This window comes from Phaseolus vulgaris, chromosome 5 (genome assembly GCF_051622355.1).
Source record: "Phaseolus vulgaris cultivar YP4 chromosome 5, ASM5162235v1, whole genome shotgun sequence".
In the NCBI taxonomy this organism is placed as follows: Eukaryota; Viridiplantae; Streptophyta; class Magnoliopsida; order Fabales; family Fabaceae; genus Phaseolus; species Phaseolus vulgaris.
Window position 1 is genome coordinate 17231462 of NC_143502.1, and position 13740 is coordinate 17245201.

The 13740-nt window shown below is 33.7% G+C and overlaps 1 protein-coding gene across 1 annotated transcript; it reads right to left on the reverse strand.

The window, feature by feature from the left end:
• Positions 1 to 1413: 1413 nt before the first annotated feature.
• LOC137835251 (putative leucine-rich repeat receptor-like serine/threonine-protein kinase At3g14840) lies at positions 1414 to 10739 on the reverse strand. The gene is made up of 24 exons (XM_068643667.2): positions 10414 to 10739; positions 9943 to 10117; positions 8372 to 8443; positions 8190 to 8258; positions 7823 to 7894; positions 7638 to 7709; positions 7405 to 7476; positions 7229 to 7300; positions 7049 to 7120; positions 6879 to 6950; positions 6711 to 6782; positions 6417 to 6488; positions 5948 to 6010; positions 5690 to 5755; positions 5575 to 5610; positions 5417 to 5457; positions 4560 to 4936; positions 4081 to 4276; positions 3837 to 3983; positions 3451 to 3569; positions 3121 to 3331; positions 2774 to 3011; positions 2302 to 2452; positions 1414 to 1917 (listed from the first exon to the last, which is right to left on the reverse strand). The coding sequence occupies exons 1-24, from the start codon at positions 10511 to 10513 to the stop codon at positions 1561 to 1563; spliced, it is 2994 nt and encodes a 997-aa protein (XP_068499768.2). The 5' UTR covers positions 10514 to 10739; the 3' UTR covers positions 1414 to 1560.
• Positions 10740 to 13740: the final 3001 nt, after the last annotated feature.

A 13740-nucleotide genomic window follows, 5' to 3' on the forward strand; every position in this document is an offset into this window, starting at 1 on the left:
CTATATAAATTTGATCAAGTTCTTTCTCTAGTCGTTCGACATTTCCCACCTCACAAACCCGAATCTCCTCCCTCACTTATTTAACCTTCGTGAAATAAGCACTTCTTTCACCCTTGCCCACCTCTGGAACACCTTGAGCATGTCCAGCTCACCAAACCCATGTGGAAAATTTGAGAAGAAAAAGGTTTTTGTATTAGCCGCTGGTTTATGTCTTTTGTGGTCGACGTCGTGACCTCCTTATCTCTGTGCAGAACTAGCTTCCTGGACATCCCATCCATGACCTCCTTGTCTCTGACCCGAACGAGCTTCCCTTCCTTTTATCATCACTCCCAGGGAAGACTTGTATCGTTCGCTCACAAGTATAGCTTTTTAAGAGCCCTTAAAATATTAAGGAAAATTTTAGGAATTTACATAGAATGTAAATTTCTAAAATTTTCCTTAGTATTTTAAGGGCATGTTCTATGGACTATTCTTATTATTCATGTATTAAGAAAAAAACACAACAATATATTAAAGTATAGTCGTGTAGTTTGTTTGTAGATATGTGTTTACCTGGTGCATTAGAAGAAATCCAGGTGAATTACATTCATTTGATCCAGAAGTTTGAACATACATACCTAGGTAGTTAGACAGTCTAGTCTGCTTAATATTTTTGACGCTCTAGCAATAGAGCATCTAATTGATTTTCATCACTTATTTCTATTCATCCTGATTCTGAAAATGATATCATGGCTGAAAGAATTCTAAGAGAGCTAGTTGCATTGCACCTAATATGAACATTTAGACTTTATGTATTCAATATCCTGCTTTAGATGTGCAGTGTAAAAAAAATCCAATTTAATCCATCTTTTGCCAAAGTTTCATAGTCTTGCAGGTGGAGACTCTCACAAAATTTGATGGAATTATCATCTGCACTACCCTAAGAGCTTCTAAAGTCTCAGAGGAACATATAAAGTTGAAGGCATTTTCATTCTCCTTGCAAGATATAACAAAAGACTAACAGTACTACCTTCCACTTGAATGAGTCACTAGTTGGGAGAGTTTAAAGATGATGTTCCTAGAAAAATTCTTTTTTTTGCATCCAGAGTGACTGCGATTCACAAGGAAATATGTGGGATACGAAAACTGGATAAAGAGAGTATATACAAATTCTAAGAAAGATTTAAGAGACTCTATGCAAGTTGATCACTCAAAGCTAGAAACTAAGCTAGATGATCTACGTCTATGATAGATTGTCTACAGGATTTCCTTTTAATAGTAAATTGTTTGCTTAATCTATAGAATTTAAAATACAATAGAAATAAAAAAAACTATCAGTCAATATAATGAGATTATTCACGGTTGAAATCGGGTTTATATGATTTTACGAAGGAAAAAAACATTATTAGGAAAAAATGGTACCAAACACTTCAATGCCATCAAAACAATATTACAATTACAAATTAAAAATGTTACAATCAAGAGGGAAGAGTTACCCGAACGCAATAACAAGGAAGAAATAAAATGTTTATATTACAACAAAATTATTTATACAATTAATCCAATTTGATTCCGAAGTCTCTAGCCTCTCTTCTGCAAGTAAGAAGAATCCAGGGTTAAAGGATAAAGATCTGCTGCAGAAGTAGATGAGGAAGTCCATGGCTCATCCTTTGAGATACTCAACTCTTGGTAGTATTGTCTCATTTTCTCTAACTTCTTCTCTTCCACATCACTTGCCTCTGAAAACACTTCCTCAACAAATGTTCTTCCTTCTAGAATGCTTACCACTGATGACATGCTTGGCCTAACTGTTGTAGTAACATTAGTGCATAAGAGAGCCACTTTTATCAACACTAACACCTCCTCTTTGTTGAAGTTTGAACCCAATCTTCTATCAACTAGGTCCATTAGATCTCCATTCTCTTTCAGCAGATGTGCCTGGAAAATACAATATTATAGTTTTGATTCCTAGGTAAACTTTTATAACAAATTTATAATTGAGTTCAAAGTTTATATGGGCTTCTTGTTGGGATATATATATATATAATTTTAAACAATGGACAAATTTGTATAACAAGAAGCTAAAAGGGCAAAGGTACTCAAAAGCAAGAATTTTGACCTAAGAAAAGTGAGTCAAAAGAAGTGTATGGTTAATACCTCACTTTTTTTTTATATATTTGATCATCGTTATAGCTTGAAGAATGCTATCTAAAATCCCAGTAATAGAAACCCAACAATATTATTTCTAAATTAAATCTTACAAGCAGTTGGTTAATATTCTCAAAGACAAAGACAGTTAACATGAACTGAGAATATACTTACCCATTCAAGAATGGAGAATGATTGTTCTTTAGGACGGTGAATGGTATTGTTCCTTCCATTTATGATTTCTAAGACAACAATTCCAAAACTATAGACATCTGCTTTATCAGTCAAATAACCATGCATGGCATATTCTGGAGCCATATATCCACTGTATAATAATAAAAAAAGTGTCATTATAAACTTTAGAAACCTGCATAATCTTCATTAATTATTTTTACTACAACAAAAACAACCCAAGTCTATTCCTACCAGGTACATGTTATGTTAGATTGTATTAGATACTAAATTTTTCATTTAATCGGCTTGTTCATACATCATATTTGCAGCCCATAAATTAAGCTAGATTGTTCGAAAATTTGAATTTGATTAGGTAAATCCTCTCCAACCCCTGTACTTTTGTTTCTTTAGACTCCAATCATATGCATAAAAAATATTCCCAATAAAAACCTACACAAAAGATATAACTTACTATGTTCCAGCTATGCGGGTGCTAATATGTGTATTTTCTTCCTCATCCAGTTTGGCCAAACCAAAGTCAGATATTTTTGGATTGAGATCTTTATCAAGCAACACATTAGTGGTCTTAATGTCTCTATGAACAACCTTTAATCTTGATTCTTCATGGAGGTATGCCAAACCTCTAGCAATACCAATACAAATCTTGTATCTTGTTGGCCAATCCAATCTTATTTGGTGTTCTTCAGGTCCTTTATTGGTAAAATTATAGAAATCAGAGGACATTCCATATTGTAATGGGCATAAGTCAAAAAATATCACTTAAATATTAACCAAAGTTGACTATGTTGGAAGAATTACCAAATAAAGCACGAGCAAGGCTATTGTTTTCCATATATTCATATACCAGTAATAGTTGATCTCCCTCCACACAACATCCATAAAGTTTAACAAGATAAGGATGTTGCAAAGCAGAAATCATGCCTATCTCATTTAAAAACTCACGATTTCCTTGTTTTGATTTAGAAGAAAGTTGCTTCACTGCTATCAGTGTTCCATCTGATAGACTTCCCTGTTATCATGAATGATACATAGTTATTGCAGAGTAAAACATTATTTTTAAACAATGGAAAGTGTCAAATTATAAATGTGTGGTCATATAGACAATTTATTATATTATAGACAAAATACCTTGTACACAGGACCAAATCCTCCTTCTCCAATCTTATTTGCAACATCAAAGTTGTTTGTCGCTACTTTGATTTCTCTTAAAGGAAACACACCAGTTCTCAGGTCTAAACCCTTTAGCTCTGTTAATTGAGGTAGAAGAAATATCAGAGACACCTTACAATGACTAATTATCATGTTTGCACTCTGTTTAGTGCAAGCCTGCTACTTTGTACTTAGCAAGAAAGTCACTAGTCTAAAAGGTCCAATAACAAGATACACTAATCAAGGCACACACTCAAACTTTAAGAGCCTGCACAAATTCCATTTTTTCACATTTTATAAATCTGTGTTTTACCAAAATGTTTGATTGATAATCATGATAATAAAAGTAATTTCTTTGTAATTACCTCTTTCTAAAGAACTTTTCTTTCCTAGACATCCTTTCCACCAAAGAATGCCAAGTACAAGGATGATAACAATTACTCCTGCAACCACAATTCCAACCACAGCTCCTACAGATATGCTACTTCCATTTTCTGAGGGTGGTGTAAAGTCTGTTTGATTATTATACAAGAGACATCTACATTAGATGATAATATCAAGACCACGTAGCATGATAATAATAAACTTATACAGCAAATAGCAACTCACTAGGTTCCACAGATATAGCTGATATAAGAGGACCATATACTGATCTAAATGGGAGACTAGTTGTCCCTTTTCCAGCCCAATACAAACGTATCTCCAAGGTATTACTACTCACAACAGCAGTGAAGTTTTTTATGATTGCTTTATCAATTCCTCCCGCTTCTTCTACAATATTGAAGTCTTTCTGCACTAGCTCTCCCTGCAACATTTAATTCAAATCTTAATGCTTCATGATGAATACAAGCCTTAAATATTTCAATCTTCTTACTGTTTTAAAATATTGTAGCAAATAGTAATTGATTTGATTAATGAAGTTTCCGTAGAGTCTAAACTGGAAAATATACAATTGTTAAGATATTTCAATTGCACGGATTAAAACAATTCACCTATGTTCCTAATAAAATCTAGATCATGTTCATTTTCAACATGAAAAATCTTTATGAAAGGAGTAAAAGAAGTGATGACCATATACATATCTATACCTGAATATAGATGTCAAATACTCGTCTTCCTAAGCTGTTAAATGTTTGATCATTAGTAAACATGATGTCTGCAAAATGTAGATGAACTGTGTAGTTTCCTTTTCCCAAGCAAAATCCATAATACGTTAGAGAAGTGGGAGAAACTCGTGCATCCATGTAGAGGTCAGCATTGTCCATAGAAAGCGATGATTTATTTTGCGAGATAGAGTAGTCGCCAGCATCATTATCCATGAAGTTACCAGTAGTGACAAATGCCCAATTTTTTGTTCCACTTCGGTGAAATCTAGCTGGACCTCCATTATCTAAATCATCATCATATGTGCTTCTGCCCTCTGTTACCATCTTTCCACCACAATTTATATGAAGGGAGTATGAGCCTATGACAAACATAACAAGGTTAGCAATCATGAAATTAAGAAAATAAGGTATTGAAATAGTTTTGTAATAAGAATATGATGTAGTTAATTCTAGGAGCTTAAGGTCACTTTAATGTAGGAAACTAGGGGAATTACAATGGAAGAATGAAGAATTGAGGAATTACAATTGAAGTTTTTTCTATATATTTTCCTTCTCATAAAAGCCTTATATAGGTATCTATATAGCTTCCTACCAACAGAAAAACATAACAGTGTAACTGCCAAACTAGTTTTGTCCTGTAACAGAATACTTCAAAATTGACACCAAAGAAAACCTAAATCTGTTGTTTGTACTATTATGAAATGTTAAGTGATTTCACATTACTAACTTCTAGAGTACCAAAACAATAATTTGTTTATAAGCATGGTAGTTTTGGTTTCCGTTACTTCGTAAAGGATTCAAATAAACTTTTGTAAAAGATTTTCTTTGAAGAAACTTACTTTTTTGACAGACATTGCTTCCCAAGCAAGCAACTGTTGCTCTGAGAAAATGGTCGAAGGGGCGAAATGCATTAGCTTAATTTCATCATGGTCATATAAGATTCCGAAGATAATAAATTGAAAAAACTATATAAATGTAATGAAAATAGTAAACTTACGAGTCATTATGCGTTGTGGAGCTAGAAAACAAGTTCCTGTGACATATAACAGAACACTATGACTTACATTCTTAAATTTGCAAACAAAAATGCTCATAACTACAAGGATTCTTACACATTTCCATTTTGACATGTACTACTCCCTTGGCTTGTGATGCTGAAGTTGTTATATGAAATATCTCTGCATACAATTTATAAAATTTGAATTAGACTTTTAATATTAGTATACCAACCTAAAGAAATATGTGGAATGTTCAAAAGAAACCTAAGAATATTAAAACCAATAATCCAATAAACAAGATGCACAATCACACTACAAGGCAGTAAAAGTTCCAAAAAGATTCCTTTATGTAGCATTTGAAAGAGAACTTACACATTATCAGCTTTCTCTGTCCATGCAGGTACTGGTCCATTGAGAAGATTTCCAGTTAAATATCTACGTTAGAAAAATGTGAAGGGATTAATATACAAAACCTATGGTCTATTTATGATCCAACATTAAACAAAATAAGTTGTCATCCTTACTTGAAAATCCTACATCAAGATATGATCAAACTATAAACATTTTTACATGTATGGGTGTTTTAAAATTTGTTTAACATTTCAATGTCATCCAAATAAATCTAATTGAATTAATCTTTTCTATATTTAATAACTCCTAACTCAATCATGATTGGGTTGAGCTGATCATCAAGAACATAAATAAACCATCACCTCTCAATAACAAAATCATATCTTAAAACAACAATACTAATGATAAATACTTAAAAAAAAATATTTATATAATAAACATAAAATTAAAAATAGTTAAAGCTGAGGTATATGTATGATAAGTTTCTTACATGTAATCGACTTTTCTTAGGGCATCATAGTTACTCGGAATTGGTCCAGTCAATTTGTTAAAGCTGAGGTCTCTGAAAAGGAAAACATATTAAGAATGAGTTTGAAAGCAGTAGAAGAAAATGGTCATAGCAAAGAATTTCTGCAACTTAATAGGATAAAGTGAAACATATGATCAAAGCAGTGTAATTCTGAACTAAAAAGGATATAGAAGTTGCAAAATAAACTAAACAATATCAAAGAAAATATTGTAAAGAGTAATTGCAATCAAACAAAGTGGAAAAACATGTACTTACAAGTTTTTCAAGGTTGTCATTGAACCAAGATATATTGGTAGGGTTCCATTAATGTTGCAATTCCTCAAAATCCTGGGAAACAACAAATGGATAGCATTCTGTTATTAGTACCTCTTGCTTGACTTGTTTGAATTTTATTCCATAAAAGAGCTAAAGATTTAAACTCACAGATATTTTAACGTCATGTTATTAAGTTGTGGAAAAGGTGAATGTTCAGATCCATTCAGATCACTAATTCTCCTGCATATCATCACATTAGAAAAATAGTTAAGTAAAGACAGCTAATTAAAACTATTATTGATTTTTAAACTTTGCTTAATAAATAAATTCATACATACAAGTCAGTTAAGTTTTTCAGAAGTGAAATTCCAGAAGGAATAGGCCCATTTAATCCACTCCCTTGAATTACTCTGTCAAAGCATAGTAATCATTAATAACTTCAGGAAATAACACAAACTGATTCAATCAATAGAAACATAAAGCATACTGGTAAAATAAAAGTGAAGGAGTGTTCATACAGCTTTTGGAGACTTGTCAAACTTTGAATAAAATCAGGTATCTTCCCAGAAAACTGATTGTCCCCAATTCGACTGCACAGTGAAAGGGAAGAAAGTGAGGAATGGTTACTTTTAGTTCAAAAACAATTTTTTAAATTAGTCATCATTGAATAGTATAATAAAAAATTTAAGCTTACATATCCTGCAATGTAGTGATCTTGGCCAATGTTTCAGGTAACTCTCCTGTAAAATTGTTGGAGGAAAGTAGCCTGTATATAAATAATCAGAACAAACATTATGAATTTAAGCCATGGAAATCAACTAGATTTCAAATATTGGCCTTTATTGCAAAGGAAATTCTTACTACTTCCACTTGCCAAAGGATATGAACATAGGGACATGTAAATGACAAATAAATTGAAGTGCTTACAGTCTTTGAATTTGGGGTAGATCCCCAAGCTCAGGAGGAAGATCTCCAGATAGTTGATTGGCCTCCACGACACTGCCCATCTCAAGATAAAGTACAGTTCCATCACATGACTCTTAAAATTAATTATTACATAATAATTTCATGTGTATGAAATGGAAAAATGTTCTTTGATAAGAGAAACTCACAAACTTTGAAGAGTGGATATGTTTGCTATCTCTTTTGGTATTGAGCCCGTTAATCGATTTCCAAGGAGGGAACTGTTATGATTAAGAAACATGTTGCCATTATAGATTCTTGTTGCAATGTATAGGTAACAAAAAAGATGCAACTTAATATAGAACAAAACATAGGTATAATTCTCTTAAGTGCTATTGATATTTCTCTCAGGTTAAAGTTGGAGTTTCATCTCAATAACCAAAACCCACCTTAAATGCAACATTTAAAAGTCTTTGTGCTAGATTTATGTTTATGCTATATTATCCTTATGTGAGGGTCATGTATTATATAAATTGATAATTTTAAAGCTCAATAAAAAATGACAGAAAATCATACATGTTGAGAAGTTTCGTGGAGCCCCATTCTTTAGGAATTGTACCGTTCAGGTAATTGCGAGTAAGGTCACTGCGACAAACAATGTATCGTCATGCAAAACAATTCATAGATGTTGGCAACTGAAGAAATAAAGCAAATTCTTCATCTGCGATTGAATGTGAGAAAAGTTAAGAATTACGTACATTTCTTGTAGGTAAGGCAATCTGAACAGATCTTGTGGGAGGGTGCCTGGGAGATTTTGTGCTTTCAAAATTCTACACATTTATTTATCAACGAAATCGTCAATCTTCTTAATCGCTTTAGTTATCCCCTTTATTATATCTTTTGATTCCATTTTTTGAATTGAAATGTTTCTTTATAATGCATGAAATTAATCTTATATCACAACTTAAATCTAAAATATAATTTATACATTAAAAACTATAAATTGTAAAAATATAATTCATAGTTTACTATGCATAAACTAAAATAATAGTTAAGTTTATTTTAAAACCCTAGCTAGAACTGCCTAGGTAGCAATAATAATCTGTTGCGTGCACATTGAACATGATCTTTATAATAAAAAGGAAACTAAGAAAGCTTTCACAGTGTTTCAAATGCAATGGTATGGTAGGAAAATACAACTTGGTAGACAATTCACATGTCACAGACAAGTTGCGAAAAATACAAACAACATGTTAGAGAATAAAGATGGTGGGGTTTTCAAAAGTCAAATGTGAAAGATTGATGAGTCATTTACTTTGTCATGAAGCAGTACAGTGTCTATTGCAGAATCAATGAGCACCTCAAAGTTGACTGAGCCCATTCATGTGGATATTTTTATTTGTGTTTACTACATCTATAGCACATGGTACTGTCTGGGATATTTTGGCTAGGTTTAGAAATCACTTCAAAACTGCAGCATTTAACTGAGTTTAATTCTTTCATCCTAGATTTGGCTTCTGATGAATTTTAGGGAGTCTTTATGTAGAAATCTTTTCCACATATGTTCAAAACATGATTAACTAAATTTGATGTTATCTCTCTCAATCTATAAATCACATTTTTTTATCTACTCCCTATATTATTTACATGATATATTTTTTTCTAATTAAATCTTTAATTTTATTAATATAAAAAGAAAACTTTAATTATAATAATAACATTGAGAAGATGTAATTCTACATAGTTATATTTTTTTTTTCTTTTTAATATAATTTTAAGTGAATTATTTATTATGGCTTTCAATTATCTTATTTATGTGTAATTATATTATCTATTTTTCTCACACATTAATTAAATAAAATATGTAATTAAAAAAATTATGTTATCTTCAAATTTAAAATGTAAAAAATGAACATTTTCTTTTGTCAAAATGCTCATAATTAAAAGTGAAACATGGGAAAAGGATTAAGGAACAGAGAAAATATTAAAATAAAAACCACTCTGTTGACTTTTCTCGAAATCATTGAAGCCAGAGTGTATTTATATTTTTAAGGATGAGAATCATTTTATCTTATACATGAACTATTTCACCATTGTTTTATTGTTTTTTATTAGATAATTTAATTTATATTTTAATTAAATACCTTAATTTTATTTTATTATTAAACAAAACTTGTAAGTGAGAAAAAAAAAGTTTTAAAATATCTTTTTGCTATTTCTAAAATGTAATGTAATGAATACCACATACTTAACTAAGCTTTCTTGATCTTAATTACCCTATCATAACCTTGAATACCTATGAAGAACATAGAGAATGAGTGAGATTTACATGTTGGTGACATGACAAACGGTGCCATTGTTGTAGTCGCAATTGCATCTTACTTCATTTTCACTCCCTTTTACTTGTACTGCAGATGTCCAATTTCGTTCTTTACTGCATGGATCCACGCTGAAATCCCAGTCCTTCTTCCCAAGTATCTTAGCTATATCTTCCAGAGCTTTCACTGTCATAACAAAATCATCAACAACTTTCATCATCTCTCATCTTATGACAATTTGTTATGTGGAGTCATGCCCATTATTAGAACTAAACAATAATTCAATAGATAATTTTAGGTGTTTTTTCCTTTTTGCTTTTCACTTACTACAATAGAAATTTCAAAACCATCAATTTATTCATACAATAGACTTCATTTTGATTTGAAGGATAAATATGAACTTCCTATTGATACAGATACAAACTAAAAGATTCATTGTGCATAGTGGATTTTACTAAATATGGCGCAAGCTATTTACATACCTTCATCTTGGGGCAGAGTGGCTCCAGAAGCAAAGGAGGCAAAGCAAAAGACAGCAAGGAGCAGAAGGAATAAGAAGAAACGAGGGTAACTCACCCTCATGCTTACTCTTGCTGATTTGATGAGTAAACAATATTACTAAACCTTAGAGCTTTTGGGAAGTGATTCAGAAGCTTGAGGATCATATATTGTCAGTGTATATAATGACTTGATAACAGTGGTGGGCAAAAGTTTCCAAAAGTGAACGCAGACCAAAACTTTAATTGGTTTGGTGAGGAATTGAATGAGAAAAATCTCACACGTTGTTACACAATAACGGGTGTTTGCTGAAAGATATATGTATATTAAAATAGTGACTAAACTATCTGTGTGGTGATTAAGACATAGTCAGCTCCATAGTGGTGGTCCATTTGTATTATTCAATGAAAGTAATGTTATAAAATATACATATATGATTTTAGTTTTTAAGAGATATTATAAGAGGAGATAAACATTGCTGAAAAATATACAAGAATCGAAGACTCGTGACCACTGTTCTTGTAGAAAACTCAAAGTAGTAGTTGGTGACAGCATGAAACAATTGGCTTAGTCAACTTTTCGTATATAAAGAGGGCATATAATTGTCAGTTTATGCAGAAAACCCGGATGTGAATTAATGCATGCTCTCAAGAGGTGACAAAAGTTGTTTTAACCAAAAGTTTTAATGTTTTTATTAGAATTTAATCCCTACTGTAATTTTAAAACAATTATTGTAAAAATTGATTAATCTGTTTTTGACAGTTTGAATGAATTGTGCAATTATTTTTATTGAAAGCCAAAACAAGTCTATGTTATAAAATCTTTCGGGTTTAAAGAGTTTGGACAATTTACAATGTGCCATGCATAATTGAGCTTGGCAAGTTCACTGGTTTTCTCCGATGGTTTTCCCTTCTTTTGATTTTTCTTTGTCTGCCAACCTGCAATCTGTGGGTCCCTCTTATTTTGTTCTTTTTCTTTCTTAAAATAGTTTAATTTTCCTTACTTTCTTGTCGTATATGGCAGTCGTTTCTCCCATTAAACTTCTTTATCAACTTCTTTAACAAGTTGTTACTAATAAATTCCTCATTCTAATGAAAAACAGAAGTTACGAGGAATACACCTATTACAGCTCGATTGCAATGCTTAGAATCACTCTGCCAAGCTTGCTTCATCTTTGTTCACACGTTCTTCTTTCTTCATACTTTAGTGAGGAATCCATTTGTGAACATCAACACTTTTTTATGTTCGTATTTTCACAATGCGGCAAACAAGAATGACACTCACGTATCAATCCACATGAATCGTCCATTAGGAGAAACAAACACAATGTAAATGATATGGATAAGAGAAAGCATCTTTATGGTTAACTGGACTAAGATTTGCTCTCCTTTTAAGAATAGAAGGTTGAAGATTAACAATCTGCGGCATGAAAATAATGCATATCTTCTCAAACTTACTTGGAATGTTGCATATAAATAATAAGTCTTGGTCTCTTCTCCTAAAACCCAGAGTTTTTAAATCTAAATATCAGCTTAGCTTGGCTTATAACTCCTCTTTGAACTGAGATTAAACAATTTTATGATATTATTCTTGAGCATACCTCTTGGGCTGTTGGTACCGATAATGATAATAATTTATGGAATGATAAATGGTGTTCTTCTACCTGTTTATCAATCATTGCAGGGGTCCCTGATGGTGCTAGAAGTTCTCTGGTGACCAAAGTTTCTCAAGCTTAAAATGCTAGTGATTGGATTATTCCCTCGACTCTTCAACATGTAAATTGTTCTCGCCGGTTGACTCAGCTACCGTTGACTTCAAAGGCAGTTGGTGGCTCCTCCTATTTCTTGGTGGTTTCTGCTCTCTCCTGGGGTGGTTGAGAGTGGCTCCGTTGAAATAGAGAGGGTCCTACCTGTTGATTGCACTCCAACGATCAAGTCAGTACTGGGCTAAGAAACAGTAAAGTATGTTAAACAGTTTCACCCTTAGAAACGACGTACCTTTCTAGGGTTCTTACCACCCTTTATATAGGTTGTAACTAGGTCAACTCCCTCTCCCACGTGGATCTTTCATTTAGTGGAATTAGGGTTACTGGTGAGGCATCCTATATGACGCGTTGCCCAAGCTTAGTGCAGTTGCGACACAAGACTTGCCTATTTTGGAGTGCAAAATCTAGAACAGTATGGTCGTTAGGGTACTAACTCATGTACCAGCGCTGCGGGGCCATTTGTTCCGTTCTATGGGTGCTCTAAGTATTCACGTGCCATGCATGCAGTCTATCCTTGGAAACCCTAACCCTAATGGGCCTTAGCGCCTCCAAGGATTATTTACTTGTGCTAGACCTAAGCGTGCTATACACACCACATGCATGAATCCTCTTATGACTTAGGTCTTTCTGATGTCTAGGTGTTAACTCGTATTATTTATGGGGCCCATCTTATGTGGCCCATTAATCAAACCCTTCTCCCCTTGAGTACAAATCCTTGTATAGCTGGGCACCTAAGAACCTTTTAGAGGAAACTTCCAGCTTTACCTCTCTCGCGAGCATAGCAACCTATAGGAAGAAACAAGACTGTCATAAGTCCCGCGTCTTCGGGAAGGATCATGATAAATTCGTGAGGGTCCTGCCCTGTAGGGTAGGTGAACCCGTATGCTCTAACGAATCATCGGACCCCGAGGGACCCTTCTGCTTCATTTACTCAACTGTCTTTCGAAGGCTTTTCCTGCGCCTTCCCTTCACGCCCTTCGACCGAGCCCTCCTTACGGAAGTCAACGTCGCCCCCGCCCAACTACACCCAAAAAGTTGGGCGTTCGTTAGGGCTTTCGCGATCCTGTGCCATTGCCTTGGCCATATGCCGTTAGTGGACGTGTTCCTCTACTTCTTCGAAGCTAAGAGCCCAGGCAAGAAGTTATGGGTAAGCTTCAACGGAGTTGCTGGGAGGGTTCTGTTGACGCTCTTTCAGCAGTCATACAAAGGCTTCAAGGGGCAATTCTTCAAGGTTCAGTGTAACAGGAAGGACCCCACCCTCTTGGACGGGTTTCCCCTCTACTGGGCAGAGAAACCTAAGCTCAAGAAGCCCAAATGCCTCGAGGACCTACCTCCACAGAGCGATCTCCTCTTCGGTCTCTAAGCACCGTTTAGCACGGTTGAGCTACTCAAACTCGAGTTCAGCCCTAAGGCCCTTAAGGGCTATATTGGTACTTGTTTGCCTCTGTTTCTGTTTACGTTTCCCTTTACTTGTGTGCTTTGCTGGTTTAGACTCTTATGAGTTATTGTCTTCTCATGCAGGTATGGTGCTCAATGCTGAGAAGAG